The 19,267-nt window shown below is 24.9% G+C and overlaps 8 protein-coding genes across 8 annotated transcripts; 5 read left to right on the top strand and 3 right to left on the bottom strand. All coding sequences in view use genetic code 6, as the record gives it.

Annotated features, from left to right (window-relative positions):
• Positions 1–743: 743 nt before the first annotated feature.
• On the top strand, positions 744–3,204 carry TTHERM_00670300 (AAA family ATPase; the record flags this gene model as incomplete). Its single annotated transcript, XM_001026351.3, has 8 exons — positions 744–909; positions 1,081–1,593; positions 1,765–2,050; positions 2,098–2,246; positions 2,311–2,521; positions 2,582–2,677; positions 2,746–2,950; positions 3,013–3,204. 8 exons carry the CDS (start codon positions 744–746, stop codon positions 3,202–3,204), a joined length of 1,818 nt encoding a protein of 605 aa, XP_001026351.2.
• A 947-nt stretch (positions 3,205–4,151) lies between these two features.
• On the bottom strand, positions 4,152–5,351 carry TTHERM_00670310 (DHHC zinc finger protein; the record flags this gene model as incomplete). Its single annotated transcript, XM_001026352.1, has 1 exon — positions 4,152–5,351. The coding sequence occupies one exon, from the start codon at positions 5,349–5,351 to the stop codon at positions 4,152–4,154; it is 1,200 nt and encodes a 399-aa protein (XP_001026352.1).
• A 372-nt stretch (positions 5,352–5,723) lies between these two features.
• Positions 5,724–7,766, top strand: TTHERM_00670320 (NLI interacting factor-like phosphatase). Its single transcript, XM_001026353.2, has 4 exons — positions 5,724–6,357; positions 6,835–6,988; positions 7,221–7,404; positions 7,458–7,766. The coding sequence occupies exons 1-4, from the start codon at positions 5,771–5,773 to the stop codon at positions 7,619–7,621; spliced, it is 1,089 nt and encodes a 362-aa protein (XP_001026353.2). The 5' UTR covers positions 5,724–5,770; the 3' UTR covers positions 7,622–7,766.
• A 379-nt stretch (positions 7,767–8,145) lies between these two features.
• On the top strand, positions 8,146–9,359 carry TTHERM_00670330 (Pre-rRNA-processing protein esf2, putative; the record flags this gene model as incomplete). The annotated part of the gene is made up of 4 exons (XM_001026354.2): positions 8,146–8,602; positions 8,659–8,760; positions 8,849–8,980; positions 9,034–9,359. Exons 1-4 carry the CDS (start codon positions 8,236–8,238, stop codon positions 9,357–9,359), a joined length of 927 nt encoding a protein of 308 aa, XP_001026354.1. The 5' UTR covers positions 8,146–8,235.
• Positions 9,360–9,994: 635 nt separating this feature from the next.
• On the bottom strand, positions 9,995–14,239 carry TTHERM_00670340 (cytoplasmic leucyl-tRNA synthetase). The gene is made up of 8 exons (XM_001026355.3): positions 13,703–14,239; positions 13,131–13,436; positions 12,781–12,933; positions 11,775–12,645; positions 11,409–11,694; positions 10,568–11,324; positions 10,254–10,502; positions 9,995–10,197 (listed from the first exon to the last, which is right to left on the bottom strand). The coding sequence occupies exons 1-8, from the start codon at positions 14,213–14,215 to the stop codon at positions 10,099–10,101; spliced, it is 3,234 nt and encodes a 1,077-aa protein (XP_001026355.2). The 5' UTR covers positions 14,216–14,239; the 3' UTR covers positions 9,995–10,098.
• A 105-nt stretch (positions 14,240–14,344) lies between these two features.
• Positions 14,345–15,145, top strand: TTHERM_000670349 (hypothetical protein; the record flags this gene model as incomplete). Its single annotated transcript, XM_012800667.1, has 2 exons — positions 14,345–14,473; positions 14,732–15,145. The coding sequence occupies 2 exons, from the start codon at positions 14,345–14,347 to the stop codon at positions 15,143–15,145; spliced, it is 543 nt and encodes a 180-aa protein (XP_012656121.1).
• A 686-nt stretch (positions 15,146–15,831) lies between these two features.
• TTHERM_00670350 (UPF0586 C9orf41-like protein, putative) lies at positions 15,832–17,274 on the bottom strand (the record flags this gene model as incomplete). Its single annotated transcript, XM_001026356.1, has 1 exon — positions 15,832–17,274. The coding sequence occupies one exon, from the start codon at positions 17,272–17,274 to the stop codon at positions 15,832–15,834; it is 1,443 nt and encodes a 480-aa protein (XP_001026356.1).
• Positions 17,275–17,965: 691 nt separating this feature from the next.
• On the top strand, positions 17,966–19,201 carry TTHERM_00670360 (MORN motif protein; the record flags this gene model as incomplete). Its single annotated transcript, XM_001026357.2, has 3 exons — positions 17,966–18,548; positions 18,618–18,786; positions 18,847–19,201. The coding sequence occupies 3 exons, from the start codon at positions 17,966–17,968 to the stop codon at positions 19,199–19,201; spliced, it is 1,107 nt and encodes a 368-aa protein (XP_001026357.2).
• Positions 19,202–19,267: the final 66 nt, after the last annotated feature.

Consider the following 19,267-nt stretch of genomic DNA (forward strand, 5'->3'; position numbering starts at 1 on the left):
TAAATTGGATTTATTAAAAATTTTCTAACTTTTTTCATATACCATTTATTTTTTTAGTATTTTTAGTTACTCGATGTATAGTCAAAAGTTGTTTTTTATGATTCTTTTATTGATAGTCCTTCTCTTACATTTTTAATGCAAATTTATAGATGTTCAGTTTTTATTGAGAGTTATTTTTTAAAAAAAGGAAGAATATTACGAATTATCAAAAGAAGAGTTATAGTAAATTTCTTAAGTATATTTCATGTAGTTACGATTATCAATGAAAAATAAAGCCTTTTAGTGTTGATTGATTTAGAGTGTTTACCCTTAATTTAATAATTTTGATACATCAATTTAATCAATCAATTATTTGTTAATTAGACTTCAAGCAAATTATATCAAAAATATTGGAGATTATTCAAAGGAGAGTTTTTGATATTAATTAATTAATTAATTAATAATATTCATTTAATTTAAAGAACTAAAGAATAATTAAATATTAGTAAAAACATAATAAATAGATAGCAAGCATTTATTTATAATACTTATTCCTACTCTAAAATATAAACAATTTCTGTACATAGCAGAATTATATCTTCAATACTATAAAAGTAGTAATATAACCAACCAATCATAGGTTTCTACACTGGGCTATTATCGCTCTTAATTAATCTAAAATAATTATATTTAGTTTGTAATAGTACAAAGTAGAAAAATTTAGATAGATCAGTTAATTATCAATTTAAGATAGAATATTAAATATGCAATAGATTATTCGATTATCTAATTAGAAAGGATAAACATAAAAGTAATAAAGTCCATAGTCTAATTAAATGTCACAGACTTAAAGTTAGAACAGTGAATACTCTTAAAAGACAAAAAATAAACAAATGTCTTCTGCCCATTTGATTAGCATTTCTTGCTCTAGTAAATTATTAAAATATTATCTGTGTATATATAAATAAAAATAATGAGTATAATCTATCTCAGGAATAGCTTTATAAATCAAAGTAGTTCTGACAAATGGATATCTTAACAGAGAAAATATGATTAATTGTCTTTTAAACTCTAAATATTCTTTTGTTTTAATAAAAATAGGTTAAATATTTAGGAATTATAGGGTTAATAATACTCTTTATTTAAATCAAACAATCTAGAATTAAATTCAACAAATGAGCATTTCAAATTAGTTCAACTTTGGACTGAAGGACATCCTCGATGATAAAGATTCAATTAAATAAAATAATAAATAATCATGTGTAAATCGATTTTAAATAAAAGAACCCATAGATAAATTTTCTTAGTTTTTACAGAAATCTCATTATAATAAAGTCATCCCTTAAAGTTACAGTGGAAATAGCTTAAGTAATGAAAATAACAGTAATTATAATAGAAATAACAGCGGTGGAGGAGGCACTCATAATTAAAACAACTCCAGTAATGGAGCCTCATAAAATCCATCAGAATAATATAGTGATTAAGTGAGCGAAAAGGCAACTCGATATTCGATAATGAGTGGATGCTCTGCGAGTGAAGAAACTGCTTCTATATAATCTATAGCTGATGATTAAACTCTAAAATATATTTAAGATCTAAAAAGATCTTTAAAAAGTAAATTTTAACCATTTTATCTTTTAAGAATTAATATAATTCGATTGCTTTTTAGTTGTATTTTTAAGATAGACAATTAATTATTTTCTTTAAAGAGACAAAAATATTTCGGCTTATAAAGCTTATCATTTTCAATATTCTCATTTCTAATGATTTTGTAATACTAATTAGATTGTATAGTTAAGAAAAAACCTAATGTAACATTTAACGATATTGCAGGAAACGAATATGCTAAAAAATAAATATAATAATCTTTCAAATTACCACTCCTTTATCCTAATTTGTTTAGTCAATAAGGCTAACCTAGTCCTTGGCGTAAAATACTTCTTTATGGTCCTCCTGGAGTGGGAAAAACAATGCTTGCTCAGGCAATTTGCAACGAATTTTATAGCTTATTCACAATTTTGCAGGTTTCTCTCGTTGACATTACATCTAAGTTTGTAGGAGAGAGTGAAAAGTAAAAAAATAAATTGATATAAATTTACTAATTAGTTTTTGTATTAGGTTATTGAGAATGCTGATGGATTTGGCAAGAGAACACAGTCCTTCTATTATAATTTTGGATGAAATGGACTCAATAGGAAGAAAAAGAAATGATGACGAAAACGAAACAGAAAGGAGAATAAAAACTGAATTTTTAAAATAATTAGATGGTAAAATTCTTAATTAAAAATTGTAAAGTGGAGTAAAAAAAATAAAATAAAATTAATAAATTAGATATATAAAATGATAAAGAAAAGAATGTCAATATAGTAGCCATAACAAATATGCCTTGGGAGTTAGATATAGCAGTGCTCAGAAGATTTGAAAAAAGAGTACTAGTTCCCATGCCAAATTAAAAATTTAGAGAAGAAATACTTACATTGATATTAGGAGATAAAGTATTAACCAAAGAACAAAGAAAAGAAATTGCTGAACTAACATTAGGGTAATATTTAAATAATGATCTAATATTTTTAATTTTTAATTATACTTTTATTTATATTAGATATAGTGGAGCAGATATATCCACTGTGATAAATGATGCATTCATGAGACCACTGAAAGATTTAAGAAATGCTAAATATTTTAAAGTTATTAAAAAGTAAGTCAATAAATACATAAAGATAAATAAATATATTCCTTTTGTTAATTTTTACTTTTTATTTCAAGATTACCTGATGGACTCACTGACAGTCTTGAAGAAGTTAGATCATAAGACGAAGAGCAAAGATTTTACATGCCTATATAAGAGGGAGGTGAAGATACAAAAGACCCAGAAGCTTTCCAAGAATAAATAAAATAAAAAAATATAATAAAAGTGAATAGCTTAAGTGATATTCCAGCCTAATAAATTATCTTAAGAGAAGTTACATATGTAAGCTATCAATTAATTACTTTAAAAAAGTTAATTTTATAAATATTTCAAATAATAACTAGAAAGATTTCAAAGCAAGCGTCAAGAACTGCAAACCGACAGTACCATCGAATTGGCAATAATTGTATAAAAAATTTTTATTAAAATATGGGCATAGTGAGTAATAGGAAGATTTAGAATCTTTCGATACATAATTATATGACCAGTTGTCTAATCTTTACGCTTAAACTCGCTTATATGCCGCTGCTGCATGAAACGATTCATGCAGATGGAGACATATAATACTACATGCATTTTTTTAACTTTATTTATTTCTTTTTTATTTTTAAACATTTTTAAAGCACTTAAAATTATTTATTTATTTTCATTTTATTTTATTAGCTTTCATTTTTTTTTAAATGGTTTATAATTCTATTTAATCATTTTCATTTCTTTTCTTATTATTTTAAATCTTTTTTTTATTCATTCCAACTTTTAATTTATTTTTAATTAGTTTTTAGACATTCTTTCAATTCTTTTTAATATTTTTTGAAGAATTATATTTAATTTTAATACTCTTTTTAATTTATTTATTTATGCATCTTATTTAATTTAATTACTTAAATATTTTGATATCCTTTGAAAAATACTTTTAGGTTTGAAAACCAAAACATTTAGCAAATATAAAAAATAATTAATTAAGAAGTAATATCATATATAAATGTATTTATTATGAATACATTTTATTAATTGTTTTACTATTCATTAATTTTAATTTTTTTTCATTATTTTTAGAGATTTTTCCAAATTCTTTCTTTTTAATGCTTTTTGAATAAATTTTTAAATTTAAATAAAATTATTTGAAATATTTTAATTTCTTTTAAAGATATTTTGAGCATTTTTATATAAAATAAAAAGCAAGTTTATTTATTATGAATGAATATACATTTTTATTTTTAGTGTTTTTTAAGTTTTTCTTTCAAGAATTTTTCATTATTTTTAGGCACTTTTTCTATTTCTTTTTAATTTTATTAAAACATTAAAATTTTATTTAAACTATTTTAAAATTTTTAAAAATCTTGTTAAAAAATTATTTTGATTTTTTTGAATAATAATTTTAGTTTTGAAAAAAATAAAATACGATGTTAATTTAAATATTAAATCACATTTATAATTATAAATAATTTAATTTTAATTAATATGTGCTTTGTTTAATCAATAATCAATCCAGTTTAATCTTAGTTCCTTCTGGATAAATAATAGAGGTGAAATTGAGATTTCCAAAAATTTAATGCCATCTTGCTGTGAAAGTATCGTAGAGCTTAGCACGAGACTAACATTTGATTATTATACATACCCATTCTAAAGCAGAGTATTCCTTCTTTTTCATATTATGCAAATTTTCTAAGTATGTTACTTCATTTGAAATATAGTACAAATGAGAAATTAACAATATCATGGTGAAAAAGTGGAATAATATGCCACCTAAAAGAAGAATAAAAATTTCAACAAAGCTTGATGATAATTTATCCCATTATAATAAAAAGAAGTCTATAACATCTGGAATAATACATAAAAGAACTATCATAGTCATGACATAAGATAGAAATACATAGCTAATAAAGTAGAGGTAGTTATAATCACCTACACACTATCCTATAAAAAAGCAATGATGATCTAATCTATAAACACACTTATTGCACATTGAGCAGTGATGATCATGTTTTTCTTTAACGATATTGCATTTTAAGCATATCTTTGATTTTATTTTGTCTATTTCATTGCCTTTATTATGTTAATGTTAATCACAATTTTAGTGTTTGCATCCTTCGCTGTGTTCAGTCTAGTTAACTTCTCCAATAATTGTTTATGTCTATTACTATTTTTTATTTGCTTTAGTCTTTTCATTTTTATTATTTTTCTCTGCTGTTTTTATATGATTACTACTATCTATCTATGAGTCTGATTCAGTATTTGATACCTAGATTTATTTTTATTTTTATCTTCTTCTGCATAAACAAGATGATTTTTTAGCTTTTTTTGCCAATTCCATTTATTTCTTTTCATCCTTTTCTTTTTAAGCCTTCTCTTTCTTTTCGGCTTCAATTTTTTCTTTCTTTTTTCTCTCATCTTCATGCTATTCCTTTTTTAAATAATTCTTGCTTGTGATTTGAGTGCCACAATCTGTTACTGAAGCTAAGTAAAGAGACCTAAATGTAAGTAAATATCCCATTAATATTATGCATGTTATTGGAAAATCAAAATATGTATTCAATCTCTTTGGTATAATGTCAACTAAAACACATTTCATAGAAAGTATGTAAAGTAGGACTTCTATCGAGATAATGAATTTTCCCATAATCCAATATAAATGAACTTGAAAGGGATTTTTTTTCTTGAACCATCTTTCTTCTTAATTCATTTTTTATATATTTTATTAATTTATTTAATGCTTTTTTTTTTTGTATTTTATTTAACACTAAAATAATAAAATATATTGTTTTAAATATCATAAATTGTGCTTTTTTATTTGAAAGATTGAAATATTTAAAATTTTACTCATTTTGTGTAAATGAATACCAGAAAATATATCCATTAAATCTATCACAAAAATTATTCATTTTTTTTAGTTGAGAAATCATTACTAAATAAACTAAATTTGAAATAAAAATCTATAAAAATTAGAATTTTTTGTAATAAATGCAAGTACTTTATATCTTTTTTTGAGATAAAAAATAAAAAAATTAAAATGTTTTAATCAAGTAATTTAAATAGAGATGAAATCTGAAAGGTATTTTATTAAGTACAAATAAACTGAGAGAAGAAGCAACGAAATAAAAAATGAATTTAAAAACTAAAAGACTTTTGAAAAAGAAGGATATATAGTTAAATAGATATTTCGATGTAGTTTTTGTTAATTATAAAAAATCTAAACAATTATTAAATTAAGTTAGGGTGTTAAATATTAGTAAAGAGATGATTTAGATTTCTAGAAATTTGATTAAGGGATTAGTCAATAACAGAAAAAAATAGTTTATAAGCAGTTTATAGTAGAATTAAAATATATTTGCATTCCAGTTCAAGCAACATAACGCTTCAATCTGTTACAAACCAATTTATAGCTTTTTTTGGAATAAATCGAATAAAGAAGCTGAAAATTTAGATAAAAACAATACTAAAAACACTGCTGCTGCTGCATCTGCTAAGCAAGAAAAGAAAGAAGACGATTATTTTAACCCTCAATCATGGGACAGTTTAGGATTTTTAATGGAATAGTATAAGGAAGCTAGTAAAAATAAAAAGCCCCTTCTTCCACCTTAGGATCCGAAATATAGGGGCAAGTTAACAGTAGTTTTAGAAATGGATGAAATCCTCTTCTACACATTTGTTCCTGATGAGCACGAAGCTTACATCAACGCCCCATTAAAGTAACTAGTTATTTATTACTCAATTAAATCGAAAATACTTCACATAGAAACTATAAGCTGACTAGCAATTCAAATAATACTTTCAAAGATAATATCATTTTATTTTAGTTGTATTTACTTTCAGCAAAGAACAAACATACAAACAAAAGAAATTTTAAAATAAAGTAATCTTTAAAAAAAATTTTAATTTCTGGAGATATATTTGTAAATAAATTTCTATCGAAATCAAAAGAAAGAAAGTCATATCTTTATATTTGACTTAATAGTTTGTTTGCTAGTGAGCATTTTTTAAATCGATTTATAAAAAGTTAAATTAATTTAATTAAATTTTATAAAATGCAATCCTTCATTCATTAATTTATTGATTTAAAAAACACAAATAAATATATAATATTTTATAAATCATTACTTAATTTGAATGTAAAGCAAGCAAGCAAACAAACAAACAAAAGTTACAATTTTTTTAATTATAAACAGAGATCATGATTACTACTTTGAATTACCTGAATATGACACATACTTGAGTGTGTATAAAAGACCTCACTTAGAAGAATTTTTAAAATATTTAAGAGAAAACACCGAACCTATATTATTTACAAAAGGAGTCAAATCATATGCAGAAAAAGTTCTTGTAAATCATTAACATCAATTTGGAATTACATTATAAATCCTGAAATCATATTTTAAATTTCAATCAGGGAAATTTGAAATAATGATTATATTTTATATATACAAGCATATGCATGCCCTCAATAAGCAAATATTATAAAATATATTTATTTGCAAATACAATAATTTAAGATTAAGAATTTAACAAATATTTTGAATTATTTTAATTAATTTTATCTTAATTAAATAATTAGAAATTAATAGATCCCGAAAATACATTCGCTCATATCTTGACTAATGAAGATTGTGATAAAATTGTTTACCCTCCTGAAGATATGGATGAATATGTTAAAGATTTAGATCGTCTCAACAGAGATATGAAGAAAGTAGTATATATTGACAGTTAACCTATTAGTTTTTGGTCTGCTCCAGATAACGGTAATTCTATTTAAATTAACAGAAATTCACATTAAACTATCTTTTCAAAAAAGCCTTACCTGCCTCTTCATATTATGCTGAATTACATGATGATGACAATTAATTAAAGGAAATAATAGATGAGTTGAAATTTTTATCTACTTAGGATGATGTAAGAACAATCTTATCAGAAGAATTTAAAGTGAGAGAAACTTTGAAGCAATCAAGATTCTTGTGAAAACAAAACAATGCTAAATCATTATTTATAAGAACCTCTTTACAAATTTATCAACTGCATTGTTCTATCAAAATTTAATATCCAAAAATGTAGTGTTACATTACAGTCTGTAATCAATCATAAGGATAATTTAATTAGATAACCATTTATTTTACAAATAAAAACTTACTTACTTACTTAAAAGATATTCAGATATATAATGTAAAAATTCAATTTAATTTTAATTTTCATCTGTTGCCTTTTAAGTGTATTGATTCTGCTTTTATGTGTTTAGTATGCGTATTATTCCTCTGTTTATTTTACATTTTTTCGATCAAAACAAACCCTTTTTGTATTTTTACTTGCTCTTCTTCTTTTTAATGCTTTCCTACAAAAATCGATGAATATGTAGAATAATCAATAAATTAATTGTTTTTTATTATCAAAAAGTTCTATTTTAATTAATATAAACAGATAAAATTACATTAAGATAAATTATCCATTGATTATTTTTGGTATTTATACCAATATAATCTGAGTTAGCTCAGAAATCTCTAATTATTATTATAAAATACAAAGTAGAAAATTTAGATCAAAAATTAATTTCTTTATAGATAACAAATCAATAAGCAAAAATGGGTGGTTTGAACAAAGAAACTCTAAGTGATATTGGACTTAGTGATGGGGAAGATTTAGATGATGATATAGAAATAGATGATGAAGTTGTAGATAGTGATCAAGAAGAATAAGAAGATGCTGAAGAAAGCAACGATGAATAAGATTAAAATGACGAAGATAATAGTTAAGACCAGTAGAATTAATCTGATGACCAAGAAGAAGAAGATGATAACGACGATAATAAAAAAGAAGAAGAAGAAGATTAAAAGGAATAAGAATTTAAAAAGTTGAAACTAGCTTTGAAAAATAAGAATTTATCAGAAAAAGAAAAATAAAAAATGATTTAAAAAGTTGAAGAATTCAATAAGAAATAACAATAGAAAGGTATTGCGTTTTTAATTTTTTTAAATGAAATTTTAAGGATAAACTACTTAAAATAGGTGTATGCTACTTATCCAGAATCCCTCCATACATGAAAGCTACATATATTAGAAAATTGCTTGAACCTTATGGAATAGAAAGAGTTTACCTCGCTGCAGAAGGTATATATATTTGTTAAATTTATATGTGTTAAGTTATAGTGATACTTTTGTTTATTTGCTTTGCTCAAAATTCTAAATTTATAATTAGATGATAGAAAAAGAAAAATGAGAATCAAAAATGGAGGTAATAAAAGAAGATGTTATACAGAGGGTTGGGTTGAATTTAAAGACAAAAGAATTGCAAAAAGAGTTGCTTTATCTTTAAATTGTACTAAGATGGGTATATAATATATATTATTGATAACTTCTTTTAAATTGTTTCTTTCAATAAAGTATAAAAAACTAGGAATTTTTATGGTGAAGATTTATGGAATATAAAATATTTACCAAAATTCAAATGGGAAAACTTAACTGAAAGATTAAACTATCAAAACAGAGTTAGAAAAGAAAAGTTATAGCAAGAACTACAAATATCTAAGAAAGAATAAGATTTTTATAGATAGCAACTTGATTAAAGTAAAAAAGTATAAGCTGTAGAAAAGAGAAAATTAGATAAAAATTAAACCAAAGTTTAAAATATTGCTAGAAGAACATTTATACAAAGGGCTCCTACTAAAAAAGTTCATAATGCCCAAAGTGAATAATCAGATGAAGAATGAATATAAAAACAATATTATGCTATTAAAATTTCAATATTAAAAAATTTATCTATTAAAATTTAGTAATTTATTGTGTTTATATAAAATCTAATCAAAATGTTTTAAATTAAATTAAAATATTATTATGTCTTTTAATCTTTAAATTTAATGAAAAATAAATTAATTATTTTAATTCAATACCAATCAATATTTTTTAGTTCAAAAATTTTAATTTAATTAAAATGATTTAAAATTTCTATGAGATGTTTATTATTTTTAATTTAACTATTTAAAAATAATAAATTTTCTTTATTAGAGCTAAATTCTAAAAGCAAATAATTTAGATAAACTTAAACAAACATATTTAAATTTTACTATTTTTTTATTTTGTATTCTTAATAATTGATTGTAGATTTATTTAAAAAAATTCTTTTACATTATAGGTCTTAAAAAATTTATAGAATAATCTTAAATATTTATAATTTTTAATAACTTTTATTGGTATTTAATACATAATTATTATAGCAAAATATGTTTGTCTTGAGATTCATCATTATTTTTTAATAAATTAGGAATATGATTTAATATTATTAATGTCATTTGTTTATTTAATATATTTATTTATATATAGATCGTTTAATTAATTATTTAAAAAAATAGTTTTAAAAAATAAGTAAACAGGCAATAAAAATCGGACATTTAATTGTTTATTTTAAATAAAAATATTTAATTTTAAATTATAAATTTTTTGTTAAAGTTTTCAAGCAAAAACGACTTGAGCCTTGCCTGGAACACAAGATTGAAGAGCTTGTGCGTAAGTCTTGTCCTTAAGACTTTCAGCTTGATCTACAGAAATGAACTATTTTAATTAAAAGTAATAATTTAATTTATGCTACTCATTATTGATTTAATTACATTAACATCTTCGATTTTGAGTTCCTTTTGGATCAAGTGCTTATTGTCTTATAAGAGTTAAATTTCGTTGAAAGGAAGAGTAGATTCAAGAACTTCTTTTCCTGCTTATTCGAATTCCTTGGTAACAAAAGATGCAAATTGCAATGATTTACTTAAGAGATTCTTATCAGTAATCTTCTCCTTAAGGATGACCTTCCAAGCATCCTTGATCTTGTTTCCTTCGAGTTGTTCATTCAAGATATTTAAGACCTTTTAATGAATAAATATAAAATATTTAACTCTACTTTTTGAAAATATTTTTAAAAATATGTTACATATTGTTACCAATCAGGATACTTAGGAGCATAAATAACAGTAACCTTTGTGAAAGTGACATCCTTGGCACCCTTCTTAGTTTGAGTAGATTTCTTATAAGTAACACGGAGATTTCTCAAGAAAGATTATAAGCAATTGTAGGCACGGATAGTGATGGCATCAATACTGGCAGCGTTAACTTCAGGTAAAGTTGCTTGGGAAAGAGTAGCAGGATATTATGCACTGTTGTTAACAAGAGGAAGGAAGTAAATAACCCAAGCCATTTCACAGAAGTGAGGAATGATGGGATACATAATCAAAAGTTGATATTAAATCCAGGTAAGGATAAGGTCCTTACGAGGTCCAAAAGTACCACAATTGATAAGATATTCTTCTTTGATTGTACCGAATTCGTGGAAGCCGAATTTAGCAACATCTCTGAAACGCATATCTTCATAAGATTTTATACAGTTGACATAGAGATTCTTAATTTAATTTTCGAAGACCTTATCGAAGAAAGTAATATTTTCATTGGGGCTTTCAGTTCTACTATTTTGATGGTTAGCAATGTATTCCTTTAACCACATTTCCAAAGTAGAAATTTTAAGAATTGAGTTATCAGCAACTTGCTTTTCGAAGTTAGCATCATCTTGGGTGTCACCGGCTTCAGATAAAGCAAAACGGCAAGCATCAGCACCGTACATTGAGACGATATCCTTCAATGTAAAGAAGTTACCCTTTTACTTGGACATTTTTTCACCATCAACAAGCATATATCTATTATTATGATTAAGCAAATGTTCATCAATTAATTTATGAAAATAGAGGAAATAAAAAAATTAAAGCAAAATAATTATTTACCCATTAACAAAGAATGAACGAGGCCACATGTTAGGTTCATCTTTCCAAATGGCAGCATGGTTGAAAATACACATGGTCAAGTGGTTCTTAACCAAATCCTTAGCAGATCCTCTCAAATCAAGAGGATACCAATATCTAAAGGATTCTCTAAGTTGTTTAATCTTTTCTTCTTCAACTTTAATCTTATCAGAATAAGGAGCATTCAAGAATACGTAGTCCCAGAATTCTCTGTTCATCTAATCAGGGTTAATTCCTAGAGGACCTGCTTGAGAACCAACAACGTTTCCTTTTGAATAAAAATAATGAATTTAGTTTTAAAAATAATAAATTTAATGAAAAAAATGAAAAAAATAAATAAATAAATACCTTGTAACAAGTGAACAACAGTGTAATAAGCCATGTAGATGGTGGAATCAGAAAGAGATTCAACGAGATAGTTCTTATCAAAAGGAAGGTAACTACCAAGACCAAAAGAACGAGAACAACCCCATTGTTACAACCATTCAACAGTAGCAATGAAGCTCTTGTGAACGATATCGTTGTAACAATTGAATACATTTTTAACATGATCTCTAACTGGTTTCTTCCATTCTTCTTCATCGTAAGCAAGATACCATTAGTCCATGAGGGCAACAATACATTCATCACCAGATCTGGAAATGACCTTTCCTTCAGGTTCCCAGTACTTAGCGGCTTCACCAGAGGCTAACATATCATTCTTTACCAAATTCTTAGCGTCTTAAACCTTAACACCTGCGTACTTACCAACTTTCATAACACCATCATAGAAACCCTTCAAGTAACACTCATCCTTAGCATTTTTAAGATTTTCTTTATCATTTTGAGAGGCTACTTTATGCTTTTCACAAGCAACAATAGCAGCAAGATCTCCCAATTCAGGAATGTTAATGATAGGAACAGGTTCAAATGGCAATACGTGTTCTTCTTTGATTCCATACTTTTCTCTAAGAGGAGCCTTGTTCTTCAAATCTCTAAGAGCAGCATAGTCATCAGGAGAGTCAGAAGGAACTGAAGTAACAACACCAGTACCCTTTTCCATAGAAATAGTAAGCATAGGGAGAGCATAAACCTTTTCGTAGGTGGAAAGAGGAGCCTTCAAAGGAATGCCCAACAAATCAGTACCCTTAATATCCATAATTTTAACATATTTACCATATTCTTTAGTCAAATCTTAGTAAGCCATATTCTTAGCAGCTCTTTCAGCAACAATAAAGACCTATTAAATACATTTCATTATTTAAATCACTTAAAAATAAGGATAAATTATCATAAATATGATTATAAATTTTGGCTAAATAATTAACCAAAGATTGATAGATAAGTAAAAAAACAATATTAATAAAATATATACTTCATCATTAGTGACTTCAAAAGCACCATAAACACCATCAGGAAGAATGTAACAGTTAGTTTAACCATACATAGTTTCAGGTCTCAAAGTAGCAGCAGCCAAGTAAACGTTTCTGCCTTCAAGAGCCTTCAAAGCTCCGTGGAATTCGAGAACCTATTATGAAAAAAAAAAATATTTTATTGAGTTTTGCTAAAGGGGTATTCTATAAGTGGACGAATTATGTTGTGGTAATTAATTGATAAAATGTATTGAATAGGTTTTAATGTTTATATTGATATAATAAGATATCTTTTTAAAAAAAGAGATTTATTTTAGATTAAAAAATTTTAGATAAGATTCTATTTTTTTACCTTCAACTTAATAAGAGTGTATTCTTATGGACCAATACCTTCAGATTCTTAAGCTCTGTCGTGATCAGCACAAATTTGATTATCTGCGACGGAGAAAATGGAAGGTCTCTTACCATAACGAATATAGTTTCTTTCTTTCAAAAGAGTGAACTACCATTGAATGAATGAGTCATAGTAAGGATTAACATCAGTAGTAATAAAGGATCTTCTGTGATCAACAGCAACACCAAAAGACTTCAAATCTTAAGTGGCAAAAGGATGGAAATAACCACACCAGAATTTACCTTCTTAGAATTTAGGAATGTCCTGTTTTAAAAATTGAATTAGTTAATAATTAATTAAATTTCATTTTAATGTATTTAGTGAAATTCAGCCTAATCAGTCAATAATAATGTATCTGCTTGTTAGTGCTTTTCTTCTGATTTATTGAAATATTTTAGCGAAGGATTTATTTATTTTGCTTTTTTCATGGGAAGATAGCTATTCAACAATGCTTAGTTAAGATCTATCTTTGAAAGCATAAATTTGCTAGTTTTTTGCTTATTTTTATATTAGGAAAATTAAAAAATTACTTCATCAGGGATACCCATCTTCTTGAGGATATTCCATTGTCTTTGCTCCTTCTTTTCTTCGGGGAAAACTGGAGGAAGACCATATTCTTCTATTTCTCTTCTAAGCTTGGTGGCAGCAGCAGAAATAGGCTAACCGGTGCAATGGAAACCGAAGGGGAAAACGACATTAAATCCATTAAGACGCTTATAACGAGCAATGAAATCAACTTTAGTCATGGTATAGCTGTGTCCCAAATGCAATCTACCATTCAAATAAGGATAAGGGAAAGTAACCAAGTACTTCTTTTATCCAGGATTAGGGTTAGATTCATAAGTCTTTTCATCTTCCCATTTCTTTTAGGCTTACTTTTCAAGTTCGACTAAACGATCTCTTCTTGCGAAGTTTTATTTAGGTTTATCTTCCATTTATTAATTTAGTGTACTAAAACTTTATCTAATTTTTTGCAAAAATATCTTAAATTATGAACTGTTTAATTTTTATAGTTTGAAATATAATTTTCCAAATATACACATAATTTTTAAATAAATTAAAAATATAATTAGTTAATTGTACGAACGATTATTTATACCTAAGGCTTAGCTATTTGCAATTGCGCGAGATAATTATATTTTTTTTAAGGTCTCTATTTATTAATAATTTTTATGTCTAATATCTATCTAATTTTATTCAAAAAAAGGTTAACATCTATCTATTTAATTATCTTCTCTCAAGGAATCTATACTAAAAACGCTATTGTGCCTACTTAAAAATTGCCTAATTCTATTAAAAAAGTAATCATTTTTTCATTAAATGTTGAACACTATTAATTAAATATGCTTTTACGCACTATTTAATTTATATTCAATTCAAATAAAATAACTACATTTCGTTCTTAAAAGCAGAGCATTCATAAATCTGCTAAGTTATCTTTTAAGCGCATAACTTTATCATTTTACTTCTACAAAAATACTTTATAGTTTCTTTTTTTTATAATTAAATTATCGAGAATTTTCTTGTTGCAGAATCTTATCTTTTTTTTTCTTGCTTAGTAAAACAAAGTAATTTATAAAAGTGATCCAATCACATATTACTCATTGCTTAACCAATTATTTAAATATTTTATTTCCAAAGACAGCCATATGTAAACAGCTTTAAATGTATCATAAATTTAAAATTTAATAATACTTATCGTCAGATTATAAAATGTTGGCTAAAATCTTTATTTATATCAGTAAGACATTCTATTTGAAATATTTCTTTAATTAAATTTGGTAATTTCTGATTTAATAATAGCTAATTCTTCTCATAGTATTAATTGGTTAAATAAAAACTAATCCAACTTAGAACATTTTCAAATAAATTTTACCAAAAACTAATCTAAGTTTGATTTAGATCAAAAAAAAATATAACCTTTTTCTGAATATTTTGTGTTTGAATAATTGTTATCTCAAAAATTAATCTGATAAAATAACTTATTGGTAAAAGCTAAACTTAATAATCTTAAAAATTTTTGTAATTTTATAAAAACACTTATTGTTTGTTTGTTATTCTGATAATTTCCTATTAATTAATCTAAGTAAACTATACTTTATATTAAATAATCTATATCAATATAAACATTAAGAATAATTCTAATTTAAACAATTGTTATCTTAAATTAATGACCATATGAAATTCTTTTTTAATTTCAATTTAGTATGCACTTTAACTAGAATATATAAATTTTTACCCTGTTTAATTCTCACTTTATTTCCTAAAAGTTTATTAATGAATTACCATTATTTTCATACAGCAAATTAAAGAGTAAATATAAATCAGTATTAACTAATAAGAGTTTATATAAAATATTGACTAATTGAGTGTAATTTTTTTTTTGAAAAAAAAATTTTGTTTTGTATTAAATAAATACAAATCTTTTAGTTTTTAAAAACTTAAATTTATTTAATTCAATAATAGGTAAGTTTGGTGATTGAACTAAACATTTTAATAGTTTTAATTTTGTACAATTTATATATAATAAACACACACTAAGTAAGTGAAAATTTAATATTTTAAAATAGAACATTAAGAACTATTTTATAATGGTGAAAAACTAAATTAAGAAGATCAAACAAACTATTATCTACTTATTTAAAAATGAATGTATGTATCATTTTTTAACAGCAGTAAAGAAAACACAGTTATATTCTATTTTCATCATGGTTTCGTTAGGATCAGTAGCATAATGAGTTTTTATTTAAGGATGAATTGTTAATTCAAATCCAACCTCCTTAATTACATGCTAAACCTCATCCCATGAAAGTTCTATGCTTGGCTCAGTAAAGCTTTCTGCATAGTGATAAAGTAAAGGTCCTAAATTAATCCAAACACCACCGGGTTTTAAACATTTATGAATAGTTTTTATATATTCTACTATGTCATTTGCTGTATCTATAAAGAAGATTGTACAAACTCCATGCCATTCCTCTGGTTGCTTTTTATAAATTTCTACAAATTCGCCTGCTGCCATTGAGAAATCATCGTTCATTTCAGGGTTAAGACAGTCTGAAGGGTTGACATCTGGAATTTTATACTCTCTGAAAGGGTCATTTTCTTAAAATGTATTGCAAAAAGAATGAATAAAGGGAGAAATAGTGTATTCTTTTGCATGATTCATCATATTTAGTATAAAGTTGCTTGCAAACAGCATATGATAAGAAAATTCATTTCCTTATGCGCCGTATCCTAGGCATGCGAAATCAAAAACTACTCTTCCCAAACCACAACCAGGGAAAAGAGCTCTAACACGTTTACCGTCTGCACCTATATGGTTAGGATAGTGCTTTTTAAATTCTTCTAAAACAGGCTTATAGCATAAATCACGTTCTATTTTACCCTCTTCACTCCAATCACGAATCATTTATTTAAGAGTGCTTCTCAGTTTGGAGATATCTCTAAATTAAACATATTCTTAAGGGATATACTCTACTTTTGTTACAGGATCCTTAACAAATGCAACATCATGATAACTTTCTACTATTCTATCTAAAAATTGAGCATTCAATTCAATTGCTTACTTAAGTTTTTCCAATCTTTAATTAAAATCATATTTGAGATATGATTTATTAGCTCCAATATTATGGTAACCTCTCTCCATACGAGCTACTTCTTTCAAAGAATCTGTACGATAGTTAAAATAAGAGCATACAACTTATCTAAAGTGCTTAAATTCCTCTTCATCTTGCAAGAATTGGTTGTGCTCAGGGCGATAAGCGTCTGTAGGTTCTTAAAATTCTGGGAAATTCATACTATTATTTTATTATGGCATATGAAGCTATTCATGGCTTATTTATGGACTTGGTAGAGATCCATGACTGCATTATGCTCCGTGCTAGTGCTTATCCTAATTTTCTTACTCCATCTTTTTTTATTGTGCTTTTTCCTATAATTTTTTTTGCAATAATTCTAATAAAGCTAATTTTTCTTCTTCTGTCTTTGCTTGTGAAAAAAACTAAGAGGCTGCTGGATTCAAAGAAGACTAAGAATTTGATACTTGATTTTATTATCCTTTGTTATTTAATTTGTTATTCTTGTTTTTACCTCCTTTTTTCATTTATAACCAATCTGTATTTTTGATAAAATTTGCCTTACTAAATATTTTAAAAAGATATTCTAATCCTAAGTAATAAACTTTTTCTATTTTTAAAATCAATTAATTTTAATTAATTGCATCTCTGTGAATTTTGTATCAATTTTAAAATTCTTCTTTATTTCCTATTCAATAAAAAATCCAATATTTATTAGTAGAAGTAAAATTCAATATTTATCTCAACTAAATAAAAAAATTATTTTATTTTTTTCATTATGAATTCAACATCTTTCTCTAAACTGGATAGAATCTGGTTCATTCTTTTTTTTGTATTTCTTAATATACAAATAAAAGTTCACAAATATTTTTGATATATCCTTTTTAAATTTTGGAAATATATTTTTTTAAACAAACTTTAAAAGTTATTAAAATACTTGTTGTGTGTAGAAAAATTACAAAAATAGAGAAAAAGTATTTACAATATTCCAATAATAAATAAAAGTAAATAAAATTTTTAAGAAAAAAATTTTAGAAATTATTTTTTTAATTTTGGCTGTCATTAGAATTATTTTTATTTTTTTCATAATTCATTTAAAATATTTTAACAAAAAAAAAAACTTAAGAATTAAAATTTCTTTTGATTTAATAAATAATTTAATATTATTTATATTTATTTTAAAAGCATCAAATTACTAGATTAACAGTACTTAAAACTATGGAAAGCGATAACTGTGCTTATCACCCAGCAAAATAAATAGAATTAATATGTTTAGAAGAGAGTTGCCCTGAAAAAGGATGTATGTTTTGTGCATTTTGTTTCTTAGTTGATGGAGTTCATCACAATCATAAATTTGTAGAAAGTGAAAAAATTCAATAATTTGTAGAAGAAAATGGGGAAAGATTTTTACAGAAAGTAATTCAAAAAGCTGACTAAATGTGTTATGAGCTGACTACAGAAATATGGAACTTTAAAAATTTTTTTGTGGACTATGCTAAAAAGTGTATTTAAGAGCTAACAGACCTTTTATAAAGCTCTGACTAAGAGCATCTAATAAATAATATCAGCCTAATATAAGATATTTAAACAATTGTAGAAGAAAATGAAAACCATCGCATATTTTAAATGATAAAATCATCTTAATAGCGAATAACGTTGCACTTAAAAAATTGCATAATACCTTTAGATTATAGTTATGAGAAGGTTTATTAATTTGAAAAAAATAAGATAAAAGACTTGATAGATAAATATACTTAATTTTAATTGACTGATTCTGTAAAGACTACATTATAGTAAATAGGTAAATAATAAATTATTTAATATAAAATGAAAATTAAATATAAAGATTGATATATATAAATGTATTTAGAACCTTTTTTATATGACCAGCCTCATTTGGAGAACTTTAAGTATCCTTAATTAGTTGAAGAGTAATATAAAAAAACTAAGGACATATCTTTCAAGTAATATGATTTAGAAACAAAACGCTCTAATGGAAGAGGTATGATTATTAGAGAAGATGGGAGTTATTTTGAGGGGTATATTTTTATTTTCTTTGGAGTGTTAAAAAATTTATCATTTTTGTTGTAAATAAATAGATATTTTTTAGATGGTAAAATAGAGGGAAAAGGTAGAAATATATGGCCAGAAGGAGATTGGTATGAAGGTGGATTTAAAAAAGGTAAAAAACATGGATTTGGGACACAGAGGTTGAGTGATAAACTTTATTTTGGAGAATATGTAGAAGATTATAGAGAGGGTTATGGGACAATTATATTTGATAATGGAGATACTTATAGAGGATGTATGTATTAAGATAATATGTGTGGCTATGGAGAACTTATTACTGCAAATGGAAAGATGGTTAGAGGGTATTTTGTTGACAACGAATTTAAAGGATAGACTTATAATGATGTAATTAAATAAGATTTTTAAAATCTAAAAATCTAATGACTATTTATACTTTAAAATAAATATTTAAAAACTCAAAAATATCAAACAAACATGTTTAGAAAAATA

This window comes from Tetrahymena thermophila, assembly GCF_000189635.1.
Source record: "Tetrahymena thermophila SB210 genomic scaffold scf_8254028, whole genome shotgun sequence".
NCBI classification, from domain to species: Eukaryota; Ciliophora; class Oligohymenophorea; order Hymenostomatida; family Tetrahymenidae; genus Tetrahymena; species Tetrahymena thermophila.